Source organism: Micropterus salmoides, unplaced genomic scaffold, assembly GCF_014851395.1.
Source record: "Micropterus salmoides isolate LMB-PRFRI ecotype aquatic unplaced genomic scaffold, ASM1485139v1 Ms_hic_scaffold_18, whole genome shotgun sequence".
NCBI classification, from domain to species: Eukaryota; Metazoa; Chordata; class Actinopteri; order Centrarchiformes; family Centrarchidae; genus Micropterus; species Micropterus salmoides.
In genome coordinates this window covers 16,547,205-16,572,310 of record NW_024040928.1, presented here as the reverse complement: position 1 = coordinate 16,572,310, position 25,106 = coordinate 16,547,205, and the positions used below count along the sequence as shown (strand labels likewise).

Below are 25,106 nucleotides of genomic sequence, written 5' to 3'. Positions count from 1 at the left end.
CAGTTTTTATATAGCGGCATTTAAGGCGAGACACCACAGTCCAAAATTTTGCTTTAATCTGTCAATTTTCAGATTTCAAGTTATTTTGCAACTATTATTACCATACTTTCATAAAATGTACAAAACAATTTTGAATAATATATAAAAAAATAATTTTCTATTTTATACTGAGTCTGTTTGCACATAAAAGTCCAACTGGTGTTAAAACTCTTCACATTCAATCATAAATCGTTTGAAAGTTCGTTTTCTAGAGAACAGTGTTAGCTAGTCTATATCTATAAGAGATGATGTGTTCATGTTATCTTTTACAGACGAAATGACTTTTGACTGTTTCCTGTACCCAATCATTTTCTTCTCCCTTCAAGGTGGTTAGATCATCATAAATTTACATACTGTTTCTGAGGTCTCATAGCAAGACACCTACAGAGTTTATTTTTTTTATTTTTATCAATGTCATTTCATGTGATATTTACCTGTAAATATGTAGCAGGGGAAGGTCATTCACATGAGTGGTATATTCTGAAGAAATCCATAACCCCCCCCCCCACACACACACACACACACACAATATTTTGATAAACCTTTCAGTAAATGGCTTCTCATTTGGTATATTATCACAAAACTACCAAAATCCAACTGACTCTTAATAATGTGCTGGAAAATTAATTTGTGTGATATGCAATCAGTGCATATTTAATGAAATGTCTCATTTGCATATAAAAAATTTAAAACAGTTGTCATTCAGCTTGTAAAGTTTCACTGTGATAAAAGTAAAGTTGTGGAAAAACGCGTATTTGACTGTGGTGCTTGGCCTTAAGTTTCCTATCTCTTAAGTAACTTTATGTAAATAGACGAGAAGTATCTGTCCTTTCGTCGCTGTGGTAACATGTGATGCAATAGCTCCAGACCCCGCCCATGTTAAAGCTGTGTTGCTTAGTAACGCCTAAACTTTCAAGAGCAGTGAGATAAGCAAACAAACGCAGCTCCCCGGCAGGATCCTTGATTTGCTCGGTCCTTGGTCAGTTGCAATGTCCAAGTCACAACCAAAGAAAAAGGAGTCCTCCTCCAGTAAAGTGTCTTTGTCAGACCGACAGACTGAGTGAGTTTGGTTCATGTTGGCAATGAACGTTAGCGTTAGTTAGGTGATCTGTGTAAGTTAGTTCGCATTAACGTTGGCGTTAGCTGCGTAAAATCAAAATATACAAGAAGTCAGGGAGTTTGTTAATCATAACATAACCTTACACAACATATAAATGTGGCTTGTTTTATTGTGTCACATGTAACATTAATACAACAATGCACACTATCTTTAGTTATCTCTCTGACTAACTTATCTTATCTGTTGCTGTAAGTTAAAAACCTAGTAACGTTAACGTTAACGTGAGCCACTTGAGAAGAGATATACATCACGTGTGTGTGTATGTGTAAATCCCCCAGTCTGTGATCGTCATAACAAAATCAGACCATTTTGAGCTCACTATGAGAGAGAGCAAACAGATTTGGTGGGTTTACTCTAGACTGAGTCTTTGGTACTGAGCTGGCTAATATTGCTGCTAAATATTGACAAAAGGGAAGCCAAGAACAAATGAAATGAATAGCTGTGTGTCATCATTTCAGAGCAGCATCCCTAGCAGTCACTTCCTCTGAGAGCCTAGGAGGCGTGTGGAGATGCAGATTCCCCATTTGGCCCGAGTGGAATGATGCAGAAGTCAGCAAGGAGAAATGGGACTCAAGTAAAGGAGCTGAAGATGGAAAGACAAAGGGTTACAATCCTGTAAATCTGGAGAATGAAATGTTTTAAACTCTTAATAGATTATTCATTCATTTGCCATCATCATACATTTTACCGGTATAGGTTAAACTGTATAATTTGCTTCAAATCCTTGACAACTGATTCATTTTTACATGCAGATTCTTGGTTCATTGTGTGCTTGTATTTCGCATCCACTTTGTTTGCTTTCGTCTGCAGCCATTTTTTGAAGATCCCGAGGGAACAATTTCCCTACCTCCATCTTTGAAAGTGCACTCTTGGAAGCGTCCCACAGAGTTTATTGTCAACAAGGTAACCTTTAAGCTTCTATATTAATGATATAATTTCTAATGGGATAGTAAATGGCAAACATCTACCAGTCCCAGCTTGAAAATGATGACAGTTGGTCCATGGCACTGTATAATGAGAAAAGTGGTTTAGACCTGGGCTGTTGGATAGAAAATGTAGGTAATATAGAAATTTACTTTTGTATTAATAAAATAATTTTTCATGTAAAAATACACATTTAATTTTTCAAGAACAGCTCTTCCGCTTCCTCTCATCATTGTAGATTGAATACATGTGGGTTTTTGGATCGTTGGTCAAAAAGAATTAACCAATTCCAAGACAATATTTGGTGGGTTCAAACCCCGGTTCCCCGGCCTTTCTGTGTGGAGTTTGCATGTTCTCCCCGTGTCAGCGTGGGTTCTCTCCGGGTGCTCCGGCTTCCTCCCACCATCCAAAGACATGCAGGCTAGGTTGATTGGTGACCCTAAATTGTCCTTAGGTGTGATTGTGAGCGTGAGTGGTTGTTCGTCTATGTGTGGCCCTGCGATGGACTGGCGACCTGTCCAGGGTGTACCCCGCCTTGCGCCCGATGTCAGCTTTGATTGGCTCCAGCCCCCCCGCGACCCTGTACACAGGATAAGCGGTTGACGATGGATGGATGGATGGATGGAAGACAATATTTGCTTTCTTTAGACTTTGGTAGTCATTTGTCTTTATTTAACATTTTGTAGAATAAAAAAGTAATAGACTACACGGACTCGCATAGACTAAACCATCAATCTCCTAATCAAAATGTGACCGATTTATTAAGTAACCGTTGGTTGCAGCCATTACATGTATTAACATGTATTAAGTATATTTCTTTGCCACACAGTGTGAAATGTAGTTAAGGAAATCTGCTCTCTAGTCACCTCCAATGAAGTTTTAATCACTCCACTTTTGTGTTACCCCTCTCTCTCAGTGCAGTATTGAGCAGTTACTGGAAGCTTCCTGCCATTTGAATGAGTTCTTGCCAGGTCGCAAGCTGCCTTTTCACTCAAGATGTCAAAAGCGTTTCATTAATTTCATACAAGAGGAACACGGGCTAATCACAAAAGCAGTCAGCCGTGCAGATGCAGGCAATAGCTTTACTGTGAAGCTCTCTTCATTGGGCTATACCAGTCTGTATTTCCAAAGCAGAGTTTCTGTGACGATTCGGAGAAAACACGATCTCCCTTGACCCACAGCTGATCTCTCTCACTATCACCTGGCCCATTAATTGAAATTTAATTAGTAACATGATAGTCTATTAATTTGGTAGTGAAATATTCATTGCAGACGCAGTGTTGGGAGTATCATGGCGAGGTTAGACCAGTTTAGGCCCTGGGATGAGTAAAGAAGCATTAAGTAGGTCACATATTCTTGTCCACTTGACAATAGTCTCCATCTTGTTGATCACTGTGTTATTGTAGTGAATCATTCTGATCAACAACACACTGTATAACCACGTGAGTGCAGAACATTCATCTGTCAGTCATCTGGGTGTGAAGGTGCTAACATTCTCAGACAAATCGACCCATCTGTGCCTACAATGAAAACAATGATGTGCTTTATTTTTAGGGTCTCACCGTTGTTGAAAATCAAATGACCTTTGACCTAATCTCCCCCAATGATCATCTGATTTGCAGTGAGGTTAGTTTTCAACTGTTGTTTTCTACTTTTCTATTAAACATTGCACCGACAGTCCACCCAGATATTAGACAGCGGGATTGACAGAAATGAATTATGCCCTAGTGCCCTATTGATTTAGCGAATGATCAATCAGATAATTTATGATTCAGCTGATTGGTGGGTAATTGTTACACTTGTGATTACTTTTCTCTCCCTTCTCTCCTCCATCTTCGGTCAAGCTGATGAGGTGGATGATAAGTGAGATTTATATTGTTTGGAGGGCGCATAACTGCACATCTACAGAACAAGATGTTTGGAGACCTTGGGAGCATGTCTACTCTTTGTGTAAGGTGGTGAAAGGTCATGTGCCACTCTACAACAGCTATGGGAAATACGTGGTCAGACTCTACTGGATGGTGAGGATGGCGCACACACATACACACTACTAAAGTTTTGCTTTCACTGCAGAAGTCCGTATTTCACAATGCCTCTTTGTTCATCACACATTTTTTAGAGAAACACTTAGGGCAATGGATGACATACAATTGCATTGTATTGTTCAGCAGACCCCATAGGAGGCAGAAGATGAGAGGGGAATGGGGATGGACTGAGGGTTGGATGGGGGAAGGAATGAGAAAGCCGTATCCACTCAGAGCTCAAATCAATCTGTCTCACTGCTGGGCTTCATACTTTGCCTGATGAATAGATAAGGCTTAACAGGAGTCAGCTGCTTCTCAGAGAACAAGGCTCAAGTTATATATTTTTACCTAGTAAGACCATGAGTGTAGGCACAACCCTGGGAAGGAGGGCTTTATGCACTACAAGTGTAAGGATTATACATAAATAAAGGTCGTCTTTGCATTGGGATACAGCTTGAAGTTTCTGGCCTGAGAGTTTCAGTATATGTGTGTCATTTCAGAAAGGGAACTACTTCTAGCAGAACTAGAAGAAGCGAGAAAGTGAAGAACACAAAGCGAAACGCGATGGTGCTCTGTAACACTGTGACTCTTGCCTTGACAAGTAAGCATGACACGGTTGTAGGCAGCAGTCCCCGTGCCAACCATAGCACGCTAACAGATGGTTGTTGAGATGGCATTAGGCACCCAGCCCCCCTTCTGGTTTCTTTGCCTATTTTTGCTCTTAGTTGACTCATTTTTTACCCTGCTCATATGATTGTTTATTGTTCCACACCAATCTTCTTCCAAATGTTTTTTCCTTCACACCGCTGTGAATATCCATCCCATTCCCATTTTCTCGCCTTGTTTCATTTTACCCTAAAACTCTGTCTCTCCTTTCCTCCTTTTCTTCCCCTCTCCGCTAACTTGTCCTTTCGCACTGTATTTTACCCCATCTGTGAACACATCGGGCTCCTCCTCGGGATGATGGTTTGACAAGGGAGTGAAGTATGGCAAGAAAGGGAGTGTGCTCGCCTGCACTCTATATTGACTTGCATTGCTTGTGCACACTGCTCTGATAGATAAAGAAAGGCACAGCTGCGAACAGTCAGTCAGATTATCACCAGCTTGTGCTGCTTTTTTCTTACAAGCAGTGTGAAACTCCCCCAGACGGCCAGTAGACAGACCACACCACAGACAGCATGTAACAAGCTCTGACACCAAACAGGATGCTAAGATGCGAGCATAAGGTAGTTAATGCTAGGAGAGGTGTTGGAATATGAAGCCCATACAGAGAATCTGAGGTGATGAGTTACACTTTGGGTGTTTAGGAAAAAAATCCACTTTTGGTTCTTACTGTCATGATCTGAATCACACCTGCAGAACACTTGGAACATGGAGGAGAAGTTTAATATTTTAAATTTAGCAGTAGGTGTATTAGGAGCTGGTATTGTTGGGCTTCTGTAAATAGCATCATAGAGTACGGTCTAGACCTGCTCTTTTATGAAAAGCGCTGTGAGATAACTGTTGTTGTGATTTGGCGCTATATAAATAAAATTGAATTGAATATTAGTCATGGCCAATAACATAAGCTCCTCTTAGTACCTTTTTAAAGGCAATTATCTCCCCACCAAAATGTATTCATTCAAAAACAACAAATGTCGACCAAAGTGCTTTACAGAATACTTGAATGATCAAGTATAAATAAAAAGAATATAAAAGAATTGAACAAATAAAAACATAGACATAAATAAGAGGATATAAGTCAATTGATAAAAGCATAAAATCTCACAAACACAAACACAAACAGCATTGCACAAACAACAAATAAAATGCGAACAAAGATAAACCAGAGTGTGGCCAGGTATGTCTTAATGATGACAATTAAGAGGCTAAAGAAAAGAGAGTGGTCTTAAATGTATTTGTGGAGGAGTAAGATCTAATTTGTTAGTGGCAAACTATTCCACAATTTAGGGCCAACTAGTGAAAATGCTGGGCCACTTTTGGTTTTTAACTGGGCGTGTGGAATGTAGAGCAGTGATTGGTCACTAGATCTGAGGGGTGGAATAGAAATTGAGAGTTCAGACAACCTTCCTCTAACAGGTATTTCAGCCAGAAATTCAGTGTTTGTTGCAAATGGTTATAATATTATTCACAGAAGAAGTTGGTAGAACAAACACTAGTAGAGATTCAGTGAAGCCTGTTAACATACATGCACATTAGAGTCTAATAGAGTCAACAATACCAAAAGCTTAGCACATAGGGAGGGGTTTGGGGTGGTGGAGGGAACTGCCTCAGCAAACAGTGTTGCCACGAAGGTAAATCCAAAATAAAAGTTTGAATTGTAAGGTCATGAAAGCTGCCTAGTACACTTGTATGAATGTTAATGGATGTTATTGGATGGCTGGTAGCTGACCAGATGATGCATCAGTGAGATAATAACAAAGAGGATGGATGAAACTTAAGCGGTTAATAAGCAATCAATCAGTTATATATGGCTTCATCTTTCAATAATTCATTACATTGTATTTACTTAAGGAAGGTATGCAAATCAAAAGTAACTTAAAATAATTAATTTACTTTACATTAAAGATTTTTTCCCTTATTTGCTTTCTTGAAGAGAGTTTAAAGCTTTTTTGCCGGGCAACCAGTCGAGACTCCAGGAAGTTTCTTGTCCTGACCATAAAATGGTCTGGCAGATAAACCCCTGCAAATTTGTCATTCTTACACTTTGATTTGTTTAATAATTTAACAATACAGACTTAACATGTTAATTGGGAGTTTTAAAGATGCTGGTTGTTGGAAAATATCTTCAGACAGAGCCAGGCAAGCTGTTTCTCCCTGTTTCCAGTGCGTATGCTCAGTTAAGTTAGTCAGCTGCTGGCTGTAGCTACAAACTGTATTTAGTGTACAGACACGAGAGTGGTATCAATCTTCTATTTCCCATAATGTCCCATATATCTTGCTATAGTCATAATAAAATTGCACATCTAATATACAGTCTAATTTCTTAGAACTACTATTTGAGGTGCATTGATACCATACCATATCTTCACTCACTATGTCTTCCTTCCTTGCTTTTAGGGTTGTTGGAGAAAGGTAACAGTAGATGATTCCATGCCATTTGATGAAGAAAACAACCTGCTTCTCCCCGCCTCCACCTGTCAGTCAGAGCTGTGGCCAATGTTGTTGGCTAAAGCTCTTATTAAAGTGGCCAACACAAAGTGAGTTAATGTACATTCCAACACAAACTGTAAGCACCTCAATACTGCCCCAAGGAGTTGGGAAATAGTTTAGTCTGAAAGTAAGAGGTCTAAAGAACAAACTCAATTTTATGTCCCACTAAGCAACCTGACTCTAATAAGACCACACACTGTGCACGCTTACTCTGTATACTAACACTCTGTGCTATCCCTGCTTACATAAAGCAGTGTACAGGGTGGTACTATTGCCCAGTTTTAAATGAAATTCAATTAATACAAACAAATTATTCATTTTATTCACAGTACATTTCCTAGCTGACACGTACGCACATGTTGTACCTAAAGAAGTGAACTAAACAATTTAAAGCTCACGCACATGCACAAGAACTAGAACCTTCACCTTCACCTGACCTAATCTCTGCCTTGTGCTGTGTTGAATTTGGTGACAGACAGGCAGTGTGCCTGTCTGTGATGGGGCAATATGGCGTGTGTAAAAGTGGCTGTTCCAGTGTCCACAGAAGTTTGAGACATAAATGTTTCATCCAAGACAGGAAACAAAGGAGCCTCTCTCCCAGTGAATTATTTATGAGCCATAGTGAAAGTTCTTCGTACTAAACTAGTACCAAACTTTGCCCAGGTCTCTGCTGCAGCGCCTCAGAAATGCCTTAGTCGTTATTTTAATTCAAAGCTGAATCTGAGGACACCTTCACTTTGGTGCTGAGTAGTTTTTTTGTAGTAGTTATGGACTGTGGCATTATTGATCAAGCTGTACTGATTTCACTTCCTTGGACGTCATGACTGTGGACTGGACATGCTGGCCACAACATCCCAAGAGGACCAATTAGAGTTGCTGCAGCAATCTGTTTCAAGTGAACTTGTGTGTGAAGGATACATAAACACTCTCTCACACACTCTTCCGTTCTAGAGACTTAAATAGTAGTTGCAATACACTTCAGGCAAATTTCAAATTGTAGAAGATAAGCTGAGTCTATTAACATTCAGTCATACAGAGAAAAAGTCCAGGCTGGTTAAGACAGCACTACTACAACTGTTTGGCTGACGTGTAGACATACATTATATAAGCTTGTTGCTGTTTGGTAAATTGGTAATAAAATGACCATTTAAGGCACCATCACAAAAGTAAATTTGAACATCTCATTGTTTTGGTATTTGTGATTCTTCAGTACAAATTTTCATCACAAATAGTTTATGTAGGTCAGTTACCTTTGTTCTCTCATTGTTGTCATACCTAAACATGATGTTAAAGTAAAGACAGAAAACAAGAGAGCGTGGAAGTCCATTTTTTTGAAGGTGAGTTGAGTCACTTGAAGCATATTGTGGGGGTTTTCACATACTGAAACCATAACCTCACAAGATCCATGTGAAAATAGTGCCAGTGCCACTATATGAGGTTTGAATTAAGTCTTTAGCTTGTTGCACATTTTTTTATACAGTTTTTTGGTGTTTGTTTCTCAGATCAGGGTCAGAGGCCTTCGGGAAGATGGGGGAGTTCACCTTTATCCATGCCCTCACCGGCTGGATCCCAGAAACCAGTCCTATAAAGTAAGGTCCTCATTGGTCAACTCCACTCATATACCTCTGTCTTCTTCATCTTTTGTTCTCATTATTATACATACATGTAGGTGTCCCCCTTAATTGTGTCTTTGTTAGTAGGGTTGACATGCCCACTCTTCTCTTTGCTTTTATTTTTCTTCTCAGACTAATCTCTGGCAGTTTATTACAATAACGGCTATGGCACTAAATGCACACAAGGTACAAGGTAGATTGTTTATCATTCTAAAACACAAGGATGTATAACAAAAAGAAAGTTTGTAGTTCCTATGAAAATATATAGAATAAAATAAAATAAAACAACACATACAGCTCTGTACCTGTAATCTGCATAATGACAATAACGTTGAATCTAATCTAATCTGATCTAAAGTATACTATTTTATACAAATATACTGTAGCAAAGTAATTTAATCTATCTACAAGACACATTTTGGGAGAAATGGTTCGAGTTTTAAAACGGAAACAAGAAGATCTTATAAAGGAGGAGGAGAGGCCTTGTGGAGTGGAGAATCTCAGCTTGTCAGTGATAGTGTTTTTCTTTATAGCTCAGCAGGTGAGCTGCTGTTGGTAGGTCGCCTGTGGAATCTCTCAACATATACAGGCACTAAGCATGATTGTGTTTGGGTTTGTGTTGTTTCAATTTGTGACACATGAGATTGCAGACCTACATGCACGTACACACACACCCATACCAACACACTATACACTCTACCGATATTTTGGTTTTCTGCATACAGCCTACAGATTAGGATTTTAGGTTTTATTGTGGCTGACAGTTACAATCAGCACCGATGAGCCATTGTTATAATCCAGGAAACTGTAAACAAAGTTGTATGTATTTTTTTATCCGTACATACAGTATAATGCTCAGGTGCATCATTATCAGCAACCGTCACTATCTTCCACAATCGGAGAGCTAACATGTTGGAGGAACTACAGTATTTATTTTTAGGTTGACCTACTTAAAAAGGAGAATTACATACACAAACCGCAGTGGGAATATGATATGTCAGATTTTTACATGTTCTCCTTACATTGGAATGACAAGAAAAGTTGCATTTTTAAACGAACAACAAAGTGTTGTCCTTCAAATAAATTAACGTGTCTTTCACTCACTAATCACACTTAAAAAAGATGCTCACTGATTCTGGTATACTAACCTGCTTCGCACCATGCTGTACTGAGATGACCCATAAATCTGGCATGGTAAGGAGGCTAGGAACCTGCTCCAGCTTCATTCCTCACTGCTTTCTTCAATATGTTCAGACGAGTCAGGGAGGTTCATTTTCCTTTAAAAAGGTCTTTGTTACTTTAATTTGCATTTCGATGTTTTTATGCAGTTTTAAAAAAATGTTTTAATGCATAATGTAAAGCGCTTTGAATTGGCTTTGTGTATGAAGTGTGCTATACAAATAAAGTTGCCTTGCCTTCAGTTCAAAAAGATCTTCTAAAGGCTGTGTTCACACAGAGAGAAGATAGTATTATGTACTTTATTTTCAAGTGAGAGAGAAATGCTGATGTAAGAACTGCAGCCTCATTGTATTGCAAATAGAGGGACAGTAGAGCAACAGAAACAGCAGCAGACTTAGCTCTAAGACATAGTGCAGAAGCAGTAGACTTCATCTAATATCAGGGCAGTAATGGTGTCATAAGTGTTATAAGCTCAACAGACAAGAGGGCCTAATATCAGTGCTTGTTTGCTTGCTCAAAGGTTATAATTTTGTTTTGTACAAATAAAAATTCACAAGCAAACAAATTCCAGTCAAAACTGGCTAAAATATATATATTATTTTGATCTCATCCCCTGCAGCCTGTAACCAATAATAATTTATTTAACCTCCTCTCAGGTCGGTACACCTGAGAAAAACCTGGGATTTCTTACAAGACACCATTCCCATATTTACACTCCCAGATGAGAGTTTGCTGGAGACGAAGCCTCAGACTGCAGATCCAGCTGCAGGGAGAGATTCCAGCTTTATTGACCACAAGAGTCAGCTGCCAGAACCAGAGAAAAGCAAAGGTCTGAATTATGCCACAGTCAGACACATACACACACACACCCACACACACACGCAGACACAGAAAGGCACAAAATTATGGCCACATGCATACTCTCAAAGATACATCTCAATTATACACTGAGCTTGCATCTTAAATTAAGTGAGTCAATTCAATCAATCATGCGTTAGGTTGTGATCATTTATGTGCGGGTTGTTTGTAAAATGATATATATGTGTTGTATGTTTGTGTAGATGTGCAGCACTACTATTTGTACATAGGTGTGTAAATCTCTATTTTTCTCCCTCTGCATCCATATTCAAGTAGTGTGGAGCATGACAATGAATATTCAGTGTATAGCAGTAATAACCCTTATACCTTTGCAACATTCATAGTATTGCTTGATGATTTACTTTAGGACTGGGGAAAACCCCAAGGTCACTATCCTGCTATACTTCAAAATGCCTACATTTCGTCAGTCAGCCTGTGCCCAGCTGCCTCTTTCCTGTTGTTTCAAGCATCACTTCCTGTTTTCACGTGCTCATGTATTATAGAGCGCAGGGAGGGTTAATTCATGTACGATGGGCTATAAATAAACCAGCAGAGGAAGCAGTGACAGGGTGAATTATTTGGTGTTCCTGCAGGGCAGAAGAGCCCACCAAGTAAAGTGTGGGGATCGAAACATGTCCTCAGAAAAGAGTGTGTGGCTTAGAGTTGTTTTAGGTCATTGAGGTAGAGAAATACCGTAAAGACTTTATGAAGGTTGTGCAATTCATTTATTTGTAATTCTTAATAAAAAATGGCAAAAAGCTGCGATCATCCTCAGCATGTTAATCATACTTGCATTGTGCAAAATGTATCTCTACAAACCCGGTTAATTCTAAAGAGTGTAAAGTGACAAAAAGGTGAGACAATGTTTTCTTCTTGTATTATAATTTAAATTGTCTTCAAAATATTTACACGTTCAACAACATCATGACATTTTGTGATGATTGGGCCACTGTGTGAATTCAGTGTCTTCTCTGATGCTCTCCTGCTTACCCACCTGCTCTTCCTGACAGTAATACGTCCCTTGGTCTCTCCTACAATCCCACTTGTTCACAATAATTAAACTGATGGATTATTAACATACTGTAATGACACGCGCGGACAAATTGGTATTAATTCACAAAACGTGTATGCTTTAGGGAAGTGCATCACATGGTGCAAACACACACAAAAAACCCTACACATTCTTTTTCTCTCACTGTTTGGTGTTCACTGTCATATTCCATATAAATGCATAAATCACTATGCAGTAAGAGAACCACATCTCTGTTCAATTCTTAATGTGTAGCCTTGCCTTTATATTACTCTGGCAGTGCTCACATCTCTCTTCATCATGGTCCTTCAAATTGATTTTCCATGTCTCTTGGCTCACATGTTCCCTATACAATATACTCTAAAATGCACCATAGGGGCAGGGCCATCCATAGATAACCTAGATACTTTCATGGTCTCATAGTTATACTTGTGGAGGCCAATAGTGCTTTCACTTTATGTAAATTTGTATAGTCCTTTATTTTTCAATTGTCACGTGGCACTATGTTTCACTATATCAATATGTTTAATCAGAGTCACTCAGTAATATCAGTCTCTCAGAAACATACATACAGTGGGAGTATATCTATTTTTTGTCCATGTTGAGTGCATGTGCTTATGTGTGTTTGTGCGAGTTTGCGGATGACTATTGGTTTGACCTTATGTTAGTCTTCTTTGTGTGTTTTTCTCAGGTACCCCCGAGTTAGTGGTGTGTGCCAGCTGCTCCCCTTTACAGCCACATAACAATTCCTTTGGGTTTGGACAAATGGTATGTCCACTCCTCCTCCTTATGCATACACTTGCTCATTCAGTACAAGTTTTCTACTTCAGTCACACCGCTACAAGACACATTTGCATCCAAGGAAATTAGATTTCAGCTGTTGTAGATTGTAGTCAGATCTTGAATGCAGATTTAAAAAGTATACATGCAACCTAATCTGGATGCAATCTGCAAATGTCTACATGAGTGTTTCAACTCTAATGTTAGAAGTTGTATTTATGATCTAAGCAGTACAAAGGGTACATTTAAGGTCCAACCTTCACGGAGAAATTCTTGCTATTTTTTGTGTTGACCCATGTGGATCCAAAAAAACATAAAGACAGAATCATTTTTAAATGGTCAAATTTTATTCAGTTAATTCACTCATAATAAGGATTTTACGCTAAATGTGAAAACATATTGTTTTTCAATACTTTTAAGAAATATATACTGTCTCAATCACTTGTTAAATAGCACAGTAATGGGAAAATGTATTGAAGCCCCATAGAACAGTGGGTGGTAGAGATCAAACATAACAGTGCCTGTGACCTGGGGGCTTGGTGTGTTCTATTTGGATGCTTTGCCTCAACAGGCTTTGCTTGTTTTATTATTTACACCCATGGTATGGCTAATTGGTGGACAGTTTCAAGGATTTTCCTCTGTTAGAGATGTTATGTCACCTCCACACACTGATCCTGGGACAGAATCCCAATCTTGATTCAGCTTTAGAGTTGGTTACAGGTGACAATAATTCACCGTATGAGGGAATGCGTTTTGACCTGCATTTTTAATGTTCATGAGTGAGTACTGCATGTGTATTTATTATTTTATATGTTGTCTATATGCGGGAATGCAGGCAAACTCCTCAGAGTTTCTTCGTCAGTACGGTCTCTCCTTGCTGCACAGCCACATTGTCCTGTTGACCAGAACCCGGGCATGCCAGCTGGAGCCACCACCCAAACCTCCACCTGTGCCCAGATGGAAACTCATCCGCCAGCGCAAGGAGAGCGTGGTCACCGATGAACCGCAGAGTGCGTGAGAGACAGAGAAGGAGGCAGGAAATAAAAAAAAAATATACAAAAATGTTAAAATTAAGTTTGGAAAAAAAGGTGGTAAAGGGGAAACCAGGAGGAGGATGCAGGGGAGGATATCAAACAAATAGAAAAGCACAAATTATATGATAGTGTGTAGGTGAATTTCATGAATAAATATGACTAGAAAGGAAAGCGAGTGCTAATGCAGGGGGTTTTGAACCTACAGTACAGGGGGCATACAGTACTGCATGCTGAAATGAAGAAAAAGAGAAGGATTGCTACAATATTTCTGTAATAAAAATAGCCGCTGGCTTGGGCATAGCTGACATCAGCTGATCTCAGCTGTGAAACAGAAAATGCAGTAAAAAGGAGTCAGAAGTAAAAAAGCAGTGCTGGCATGATGTGTGAGATTTTTTACTCTTCTCTTTTCACAGAGCTTCCTTTGTCAAAACCAGAGAAGTTCATTGAAGTTGCCAGCCCATTTCTCTCCTACCATGTCAAGAGCGGCGTTGGCCCAACCCCTGAGCTGTACGTACACTGAAATGATCTAAAACTGAGAAATTAAACGAGATGGGTCTTTTCTGTTGTCCTGCTCTTTTGCCCACTGAACTGTGTTGTTCTGGAGTATTTCAATGTTCTACAGCTACTTTGAGCTCTGACCTCAATGTGGAGGAAGCTTCCATCTAGGGATCAAAAAAGTACATTTTCATGATCACATCACTCTTTCTCACATCATCTTGCTGTATCTCAGTCTTGTCTCATCTTTCCCCCTTCACAATGACAGACAAATAGCAATTGAAACATTGAAACTATATGGGCATTTTTGTTCTAACTTGACTTTTACACTGAAGGGAATGGTTGCCAACTTAAGCAAATAAAATCACAGATCAAAGCAATGTTACAGTCAATAATGTGACATGTGTGACTCATTTGTAGATGATATGGTGTATTGCTTCTAAATCTGTTACCATGAGATGAGATTGCCTGTGTGTTATGATTACGATATGGAAGCTTGTGCTGTATGTCCATATAATATGTGGCATCAACGTGTCTTTGTGTGTCAGAGAGGCCAAGCAGAGCACCGAGAGGAAGCGTTCCTATGGATCCCCTCTGGTGTCCATTGTTGAGAGAGAGGAGGCTGAATGTCGAGAAGGCCTTGAGCCCGATGGAGCTGAACGCACCACTAACTCACCGAACAGCACAACAGACAAAATAGAGGTACATGGAATTACTGTCATGTTGTTGTTGAATATAGAACCTAAATTAATTGTGGTTACCCCTAGTCACTTATTAAAATAGCAATGACGATCAGTGAAGCACAGAGTTATGCTACATGTCGAAAAACTAAGACAGTAGCAGCTGTACACAAAATTTTGTTGCCTCTTCTTGTTATTTCCTCGCTCCATTTTTTCCTCTCTCACCCCTCTGTCTGCCCTGTAAGTATGCAGTTGAAGGCTCAACAGTATCTCGGTGTGTCAGTGACAACAAGGCTGCCATCCCCCAGTCTCAAAGTCACTTCTGTTGTCTCCCAGCCAGGCCACTACTGACCAGGGGCACATCTGCACTAAAGAGAGAACCAGTGAGGGAAAGGAGATTGGAGGTTGGCGGTTGGGGGGGGGTCAGAGCAGCAGCAGCCGAGAGACACAGACAGACACAGAGACGAGGATAGAAGCAAAGATAGAGAGGTATAAAGGGGGGGACAAGTGAAAAATGAAAAATATGTGACAGGGAGAGATGAAAGCGGTGCAGAGGGAGATGGGAAAACAGAATGTGTGGTGTGTGCTGGTAGTGAACGGAACGTGTGGGTTTTCATACAGGGAGAGGTCGTGTACTGTGCTGATGAAAAAAGCAGTGCAATTAGATGGTGAGCCATCAGTGTCTGCGTCTCCTGGGGGGATCATTATTACACTTCACTCCTAGCATACAGAGAAAAAATAGAGTTCATATTAATCGCCCTCTTGTGTAACTGTGACCAGTTATAGAGCGGTTAGGCTAGGGCAGTATGGACGCTCTAATTTGATGTGTCGTTTGATGTGTGTGCGCACATGCACCCGTATGGATTGGTTTTGTGTATTTGTCATATGTGTGCCACATTTTTACTTAGCGTGTGTGTTCCTGCTCTTTGCAAGAACGTCAACCCTGGCCAACAGTATCAACCTCTGTACCTAGCTCCTAGAATAGAAGAAGGTGGTGTCACATGATGTCCCTAATACCCTCAATGGTCTACTCACTCAACATTAGCGTGGGTTAAAGAATTAGATCCTGATGTCGTAACTGTGCTGTTTTAACCTGTAATATGCTTGGAATGTGTTTAATCACTAAATCACCAAAGCCCCTGCATGGTTTCAGTTTCCTTGTGCCAGAGAACTACACTTCCCAAAGTCCAGTCTGGGCTCCTATGGATTTCCTTGTGCCTGTGAGCCGGGAATAGCCACAATGAGATCTTTAACTTTTCATGTATAAAATGGGTTACACTTCAGGGGGAAATGTGAAATCTGAAGAGAGTCTCTTGGAGAACAACGACTCAACTCTGGCTGTGGAAAAAAAGCCCCATGAAGTGTGGGAAAGAAAGAAATGCACCCTCTCCCATCCATCAACCCATGACTGTGATTTGAAAAAGAAATTGCTGTCTCCCCCCCGAAAGCAGCAACTTCAGATCCCAGGAGTCTTGTGTGTAACTGTCAGTCTCTATGTCCTCTTACTATACACAGGTAAGCGATCTAATAAAATGGCATGCTGTGAGTGGACAAGACATACCCTGCCTTAGATCTTGACTCTTGACTTGAAGTTATGTGCACTCTTGTGAAAACACACACACACACGCACACACACCCATTTTCATGTCTTTGTTGCTCTGAAAGTGTTGCTGTAGAGGTGGAGAGGAGATCAAGTGTGCCTCCCAATCACAATGCCTCTTTCCATCTGTCTGGGTCTCTGGGTACTTATTCAAATAAGTGGTGACTCACACACACACACACACACACACTTTGACTCTGACTCATTAGAGAGTCTTGGCTGGGGTTGCTTTGAAGTTACACGAGACAAAGCCATAATTCTTATTCAGAGCAGAGTAAACTGTTTCACATTCACCAGGATTTTTCCTCAAGGGAGCATTATTTGGTGAAGAACAAGAAACGTCAGATGGAGAGGGGCGTGGAGCAAATTTCAGCTAGTTGATACAGGTGTACCACTCCTGTATAATGTTGAAATCTAGCTTTGTTATGAAATCAGCAGTGGATTTCCTTTTTAAGACCACATCATCTCCTGCCTTGCTCAGACAGAGGAATAGGGTATTTAAAGGATTTGATAATGACTCATTAGATATATTTTTATTGTGTTGGGCAGACGAAGCATGAAATCAGAGCTGTTGAGTAATTCCCCTCTAAGAGAGTCACATCTTAAACAACATAATAACTCCTCATCTGTCACTGACAGTCAAAGTAAATTAGAGCTGGTATTCTCTGGTGGTGTTTTTAGCAGGAGAGGAGCAGGCCATGTCACATTAGACCGTGTCTTGTGTCCTGTGGTGTTCGGCGAGAATGGCGCAACACCACAGCTGGCATGGAATCACTAGAGGGTGGAGGCGTATCCCTGGCAGTGTTACTCTATCAGCAACTCACTGTTCATGCCTCTCTAACTCTCTCTCTCTTTTCCTCTCTCTCTCCCTCTCTGTCCCTTTAGGTTACTGCAGAGGACAGCAAGAAGGACGATGATGGCATCTCCAATGGTAAAAGCTGTTCCGATGCTGGGCCCCTCATTTATGTTCAAAATAATCTGCACTGTATCAGTACATAAGATTGCCTTGTAGTGAAATATTAGGCTTGTACTGAAGGACTTCTTCATTGGTTGACTTGGACAGCCTCTGTGCAGCATAGTCCAATTAATGTGATTAGAAGTATTTGCATATCTCGCCTCCACTCCCTCCATCTTTCTCTCCATGCTTCCATCGCTTGGCCAAGACACTTTGAAGAAGATGGGACTGAAATGATCCGTTATGACAACCAGCCAACTCCCTGCCTTCTTTCTGCCCTCGTTTAGTTGCTTAGTAACACCTGCAGTTTGAGTTAGCGGACCACCATTACTCAGCAGCAGAGACACTGGCCCTCGCCACCTCAGCTTTCTGATCAGACTTCTCGCTTTGAGAAGAGCTTGGGGGCAGAGTGTGTGTGTGTGTGTGTGTGTGCGTGTGTGCGTGTGTGTGGGCGTGCGTGCGTGCGTGTGCTTCTGGGTGGACAGTGTGTCCATGTGCATATGTCTATGACTTTGCTCTGCATGCGTTGAGATAGTGGGAGTCAGTGAGTGGGAGTTTGGATGTGCATGTGCGCTTACACTATGCCATTATGTGGGAGTTTGGCCAATTTGGCTCACTGTGTTTCAGATAATGATTTGAGTCTAGGATAACTTGCTCTGAGTCACAAGAGGAAAGTCATTTTGTTACTCGCAGCATTTTGAAATGGGAGATTTCACAAACAATTCTGTATCTATTTGGTTTTAAGTGTGACCAGTTGTGGAAATTTCCACATTTTACTGGGGGAACCATACTTGGGTTTTATAAACAAATTATTGTTGATTATACTTATTATCATGAGAGCTGCATAAAAAAATCTTACTACTACTGATTATTTTCTTGATGGCAGACTTGATGATGCTTTCCAAAAACATGTTCTCTCCTGGACCCACGGTGGTCATTTGAGTCAGTTCCAGGAAAATTGAGTGGGTCCGCAATAAAATGTGTGTTTTTTGATAAACTGTAGTGTTAAACTCATGTTTAGGGATGGGTATCATTTGAATTTTATCAATACTACGACTTATGTGGGTTCACTTCTCTATCAATGCTCTTGGTTCTTTTTCATTCCTTTTGTGTTTTATGTATAAAAAGAATATATATATATATATATTCATTATTATTATTATTTTTAAATATAACTAAATGTTGTTTCTAGAGCAGCAACTATAATAGCAACGTTTACATACTATATGTTTTGCACATGTTTATACTTATTGAACAGGTGTATTGATTAAGTATTGGCTTTTTAATTTCAAGGTACAGTAACAATTACAGTTGTGAACTTGAGTAATAACAGTTATCAACTTGAGTAATTTTGGCGTTATCTTCACCTGGTTCGCTTCTTCAGGGCGGCCTCTCTGCTCTGCTGTGTGTGTGTGTGTGTGTATAGGAGCTCACAGAGAACAGGATTTTAATGATTTCAACACAGATTTGTTGTTCACAATGTAACATTAGCATACTCATGGGGGAAAAACGGGCACATTCCCTGTACATGTCTATAGTGAGTTTAATGCGTCCTTTCGGATTTTAATGCATCAGAAACGCAGGGTGCGTACATGTCAACATCACTGCAGCTTCCAGGATACATGTAGCCAGTAACACTGAGACAGAAATGCTACTTTGGGGAAGGTTCCAGGGAGCCTGCAATGTCACGCCTACCCATCGGCTGTATGGACAGTAGCTGGATTTGTGGTGCGTTCAAGCACAGTAAATTGTATTTGTTTCATGAGCATGCTTTAGAAGCAGTGTAAAACAGCTAGAACTGATTTCCCCCTACTCCCGGAACAGCATTCATTTGTTCCCATGCGTTCCCCCCATTTCCACCTCTGAGTTTGGCATGGAAAGCATCTAATCAACTTGATAAGGACTTATTTTTCCTATACAAGAGGCTGTAGATTTGTGTAGCAATAATGAACAATGTTAAATACTTTACTTACTTTTTAATCCATCTCTCAGCTCAGCGGGTGCATACTGAAAACCTGCTACCTTACACAAAATGTCTTAGTAAACAAAAAATGTTTATATAAACACAAATAGTTTCAGCCTAAAGAGGAATATGAACCTTTCTTCCAGATCGGCCTAAAACTGCAATGAGTGACCCTGTAACTGAGGAACCCTCACCTACTGTCAAACCCATCCTGCAGGAGACCTGGGTGGACCTGGATGACTTTGCTAAATGTTTTCAGTGAGATACACACACACACACACGCACACATAGACACAGATATTTACTTATGCACTGCAAACATACTGTTCGAATAGATAAATATAGACAGTTGTGAAAAAAGTATGATTGGGGGGCCAGAAAAAATACATGTTCATGATTAAAATTGCTTTTATCAACTAAGCTCAACTAACTGGCATTTATTCATGTTTTCCTTCCAGGACTCTCTTTGTGTTCCATAAACCACAGTTCTACCCACATCATATCCAGAAATCTCAGCTTAAGGTACAGTGTGTATAACGAAATAACTCAGTGACTAATTTCTGCATATTCAGTCTCCAGTGCTGGTACTTTATAAGTTTTCCATTTATTTTCCCGCACGATTCCATGTATTTGTGCTTTGACATATTAATGCTGTTAATATTGGATATATTATTAATTTAACTGTTGATGTCTGCAGAGCACTGTCTTGTCCAAAACTGCAACAACAACATCTACTCTTGCCACCGGATCTATCCCTGTGACATCTACTGTAGCAAGTCCTGAAGTACACACACACAAACTCACACATGAATTCAACCCTGTACATAGTAGGGCTGTCCCTGACGAAGGATTTACATAGTCTAATCAGAATTGTCAATGATTGCCTATAGTCGACTGGTGAATCAGTGTGTGTGCATCAGGGGGGGTTTGAGAAGCTGCAGAGCTGCAGTCTCTACTTATTGACATACTTTCAAAAGATTTCTAAAACGCTTCTTTATTTTCACATGTTTATTTACGGCATCATATGTTGATATTTATATCATAATAGGCTGTATATTGTATTTATAAGTTTTTGGGATAAAACCAGATAAAACAGGTAGTTCTTTGTAAAATCAGAAGTTGAGCACCCCCATATAGCCAAAATCGTTTGATCCTCGTTTTATAACGCTCTGTGAAGATTCAGCTGTGAGGTTGTGAGTTGAATCAGGCTCCGCCTATCGAATCTTCGACACCCCTAGTACACAGTACCCACTAATGATGAGTTGAAGGTGCCCTGTGGAGTGAAGGATACACAAAAATGTATTGTGTGTATCCTTGTGGTATAGTAGAGCTAATTTTTAGTATTTTAAATCCAGAATTCTTTACATCTATGCTAACTAGCTTGCAGTCTCCTTCTACTATGCCTTTGATGGCGAATTGCTAAATTTCTTGGTGTGTTAGATGAGATTTTACTATTCCACAGATGAGTGGAATAGTGTAAAACCATTGGCATAAAAACTCAACAGGACAATGTCATCGCACCGACTAATAAGTAACTAGTCATTCTAGACACGTATGCATTCTCCCTCTTCTCTTGTTCTCTATCTGCATTTTCTGCCCCTCTCTTTGTCCCCTGCTTTGTCTTTCTTACTGACTGCTTTTTCTTACATTACCAAATTTACCGCTTTGGCCACTTCTATTCAGGTGTCACCTCAGATGCTTCTTTAACTCACTCAGCTCTTTTCTGTCTCCCCTTGATACATCTATTCCTCTGGGTTTTCCTCCAGCTTCTCTTCCACTAAGCCATCCTTCTATCAGTTTATCCATCACCCTCCATACGGCTTTCTGCTCTTTCTCTCTTTCACTTGTTCCTCTCCTTATCAGCATTCGTACTGATAACTAAGGCCAGTGTGTGTGTTTGTGCATTTCCCCTCCAGTGTCCAGAGGTGAGAGGCACTCACTACCTGTGTGTGGACAGCCTACAACCTTCCCAGATCCTCATCAGCTTCTCTGCTCTGCTTCTCAGGGGGGATACAGCTGAGGAGAGTAAGGGTTTATATGCATGCACACACACACATGCACACAAAGACATAGATAATCAGATACAAAAGGATTTTCTGATATAGCAAGTAACGTAAGGAGCTTGACTCAAGTCTTTAACAGCAGTTATAACTCTCTATCTGTGCATGCAAAAATCCATACAAACTATAAAAATCTATATAAACTATAACTGTATTGGTGATATAAAGTGCAGTGTACAAATATTCATAAAAAACAACAATGAATGAACATTTTATGAATTTGACCTACAGTGTTTCTGATATTTGATTGTGGTTTGATTGATTGATTGATTTTTATTTAGAAGGGACCATGTGCAATTAATAACATAAATGTAAACATTTGATGCATTACACCAGAGTTAGCCTTAGGCTAATTTACATCTGCAGTCCCCAGTGGTGTGTGACTAGTACACTTTTCTCTCCACTCTATGACAACTCATAGAAAAGGAAATGTCAGCAGCGTGTGGGTCTGCAGTCCTCATCGCCCAGTCATACTCCTGGAAAAGCTTGCGCTCTCAGCTGCCAGTTCTCACCATCAAGACCACCTCCTCAAAGGCAAAAATGCTTAACTTACCAGCAGGGTAGGACAGCATTGAGCTACTACTGAGAGCTGTGTACTGTATTGATCAAAATGAAAAGCTAAGATTAAGTTCATAAGATGGCACCGACTAGGATGTCACAAATCTATTTTTCTAGACTCTGTAATGTGTAATAATTATGACTTTTATGTTAATCAGGATTACCATTAGTTAAGACCACAGTAGTATATCCTTTAGTATGACATTTCATACTTACAATACTACAATATTTGATATGGTATGATAGTACTTTGATTCTTGTATCTGTTATTAAAAAATATTGACATCTTCGTCAGCACGGCAACTAATGCTGCCAAGGATAGAGGTTTAATTCCCACCATGGAAATCTGTTTTAAAAATGTATGCTTTTTTTTGCACAGCACCCATAGGGTATTTTGATGAAAGGAAGAGTTTGACTCTTGTTGTCATTTTTACAGCTATGCATAGATCTCCTTAAAGCTTAATCATAAAGTGAGCAGAGGATATCTGCCTACCTCAGATGCTCTGAAAAGCAGTAAAAATCATCTGTCCTAGTCTCTATTAATGGGTGCTACTTGGCCTAGAAGCAGAGGGCCTAGTTTCTGGGGTCAGGCGCAGGTATGCAGCAGTGCAATTACCACTGAGCCATAATCACATACATAGCACTCAACTTATCATGCCCATATGCCCCATAGTACACTTTTTCCAAGAGATAATAACTTTCTTCTTTTTTCTTCTTTTTCTCTTTGAATGTTGCTGTATGTGGTACACTATTTTGCCAATGTGTTATTTTTTTGAGTCTGTCCACTGATTGTGTCTGATTTCTTCTTCTATATTATTTGAACATACAGTCCTTTTTTAATCTAGAGCTTTTTGTCTTGCCTTTTTACATCTCCCTTTACACTTCTTTTATTCTTTCTCTCCCATTCTCGTCGCTGCCTTTTCTTTTTCTCCCATCAGTTTCCCTTTTGAATGCTGTCCTGTTCTTCTACAGCACTAGCCCAGCTCCGCCTCAGTGCTCATCCATCTAGTTAGACTATGATGGCTGAATTATGTTAAGCTAATGGGGCCAGGGAAGTGGGGATCCACTCTCATGCCTGACCAGGCCCTAGAAACTCAGGCTAGGCTACAGCACTTCTGACTGTTTGACCCACTCAGTGCCACTTGACAGAAACATAGTTCCACTATTAAGATTAAAAAGGGATTTTATTCAGTTGAATTCACTGTTGTTGAATGCATTTTCCCTCTGATTGTACAATTACTATTACCAAAAACTGTATATGGATACCTCTGTACTCCTTACTATTACTTTCATTTATTTAGAAACCAAATATTTAGATATTGTTCTACTCAGTAATTGCAATGACAAAACAAAATGAATTGTCTGAAGCAGTGGTTCCCAATCCCCAAGGCTGGGAACCACTGCTTCAGACAAATAACTTTTTTGGGGGGTCGCAAGATAAATTGGAGAGGTCATGAGATGAACATAAAGATAAAAATATTGCTGCGTCACAAATAATGTTGTCTTTCTGTTTGTCTACTTTTAACTTTTTTTAAGATGCGAAATTTAAACTTTCTGCAGCCCTCTAAATCGTTAAAACTAAGAAGGCTCACTCTTTGTTTGAAGCGGTGTTCTGTCAGTTTATGCTACCTTAAAGGTTCTGCGCTTGCTCACGACCCATAAGCGTGGTCTGTTACCATGGCCATAAATCTGTGCAACCTTGCTGTTGGGCATGCCGTCGAGACAGTGGCTGATCGTCAGCAATATCAAAAAGAAAATAATTATTAGTCTATCAGAATACGCTACCCCTGATATCTTAATTAAAGATGGGATAATATAGTATTTCAACATGCTCCCCATCTCCTTACAGTACACACGGAGTGAGTAGTGGTGTAATATAAAATTATTCTGTAGTGGGAGCATTATTTGACAGGGGATATTAGTCAGAATCAGAATACGCTACCCCTGAAATGATGTTATAATATAATCAGAGTTATACCTTTATGGGATTGGAAATGGTAACACATAAGGTAGCATTTTTTCGATAGGGCAGAGGGACTCGATAGACTCTGCTATCGATTTGCGCTACGGTAGCATTTTTTGACAAGGCAAAACACCGGTAGCAACAATGGAGCCTATGAAGAGGAGTCATGAATAGGCAATACAGTCTTTATAAAGGGTCACAAGTCAGAAAGATTGGGAATTGCTGTTTTAGAGTAACTTATAGTGTGCAGTAAAGTGTTCCTGTTTTCAAAATGCTCTGTTTCCTTTCTGTCCACTCCAGGCGGAATGTGTTGTCCTTCCACGCAAAGGCAGCAGTGGGCTACCACATTCACCTGTGCAGCAAGATGCCTTTAATCTTTGGGGATGAAGAAACCATCATGTCACACCTTACTAAGGTGACAAGGGTCTTTGATATTATTTGACAGTCCATTGACACTGAGAGAAATTTCACAACACATAAGTTGAGAGGTCTTTTTAGTTTGTTTGCTGAATAAGGAATGTTAATTTAAAATAAAAATTATTTATCTGTGGATGCAACTTTACAACTGAGGGGTCCACCACAGCTGGAGTACAGTACAGTAAAGTTAACAATACATGACAGTTTTTCTTTTTCTTATGTCTAAATACACACAATAGCCCTTCAACATACCATCCAGTCTAACATTTTCTGTCATCTGCTGCTACAAGGTAGTTACACCTTAACATGTAACTTTCTGCATATTGCCTTTAATTTCCTTTTCAGTCTTCCAGTCACTTCCTCACTTATAAAAAGCTGAAATTAGTCACAATACACAAAAACAAAAAGGCCCTGAGAGAGGCATATAGTGTGTGAGAAATACAGTGGTGACTAAACAAATGAAGTAGAAAGCACTCAGAGCATCAGCACCTCTGCCAAGGCTGCACAATCCTTTCATGCTTTTGAGAAAAAAGGTTGATATTTTTCATCTGGATATGTGTTGGAAAAAAGGAATCTTGGAACAATAGTGACAATACAAAGTGCAGACCTTGGTCGGACATAGAGACGGACTGAATGAAATTGCCTTGAAAAATTTTTTGAA

The 25,106-nt window shown here is 39.8% G+C and overlaps 1 protein-coding gene across 1 annotated transcript in view; it reads left to right on the top strand.

Moving 5' to 3' along the window:
- The first annotated feature begins 978 nt into the window (after nt 1–978).
- The window catches only part of adgb (androglobin), a 43,427-nt gene continuing 19,299 nt past the window's right edge, over nt 979–25,106 (top strand). Inside the window, exons 1-19 of the mRNA XM_038727795.1 lie at nt 979–1,099; nt 1,618–1,774; nt 1,970–2,062; nt 3,638–3,709; nt 3,928–4,104; nt 7,168–7,307; nt 8,763–8,849; nt 10,709–10,881; nt 12,632–12,708; nt 13,556–13,730; nt 14,168–14,261; nt 14,798–14,951; nt 17,415–17,460; nt 19,594–19,705; nt 19,906–19,969; nt 20,145–20,231; nt 21,364–21,472; nt 21,929–22,067; nt 24,329–24,443. Of these exons, the coding sequence (XP_038583723.1) occupies nt 1,029–1,099; nt 1,618–1,774; nt 1,970–2,062; nt 3,638–3,709; nt 3,928–4,104; nt 7,168–7,307; nt 8,763–8,849; nt 10,709–10,881; nt 12,632–12,708; nt 13,556–13,730; nt 14,168–14,261; nt 14,798–14,951; nt 17,415–17,460; nt 19,594–19,705; nt 19,906–19,969; nt 20,145–20,231; nt 21,364–21,472; nt 21,929–22,067; nt 24,329–24,443 (2,142 nt within the window). The 5' untranslated portion in view covers nt 979–1,028. The remainder of the gene's footprint in view (nt 1,100–1,617; nt 1,775–1,969; nt 2,063–3,637; nt 3,710–3,927; nt 4,105–7,167; nt 7,308–8,762; nt 8,850–10,708; nt 10,882–12,631; nt 12,709–13,555; nt 13,731–14,167; nt 14,262–14,797; nt 14,952–17,414; nt 17,461–19,593; nt 19,706–19,905; nt 19,970–20,144; nt 20,232–21,363; nt 21,473–21,928; nt 22,068–24,328; nt 24,444–25,106) is intronic.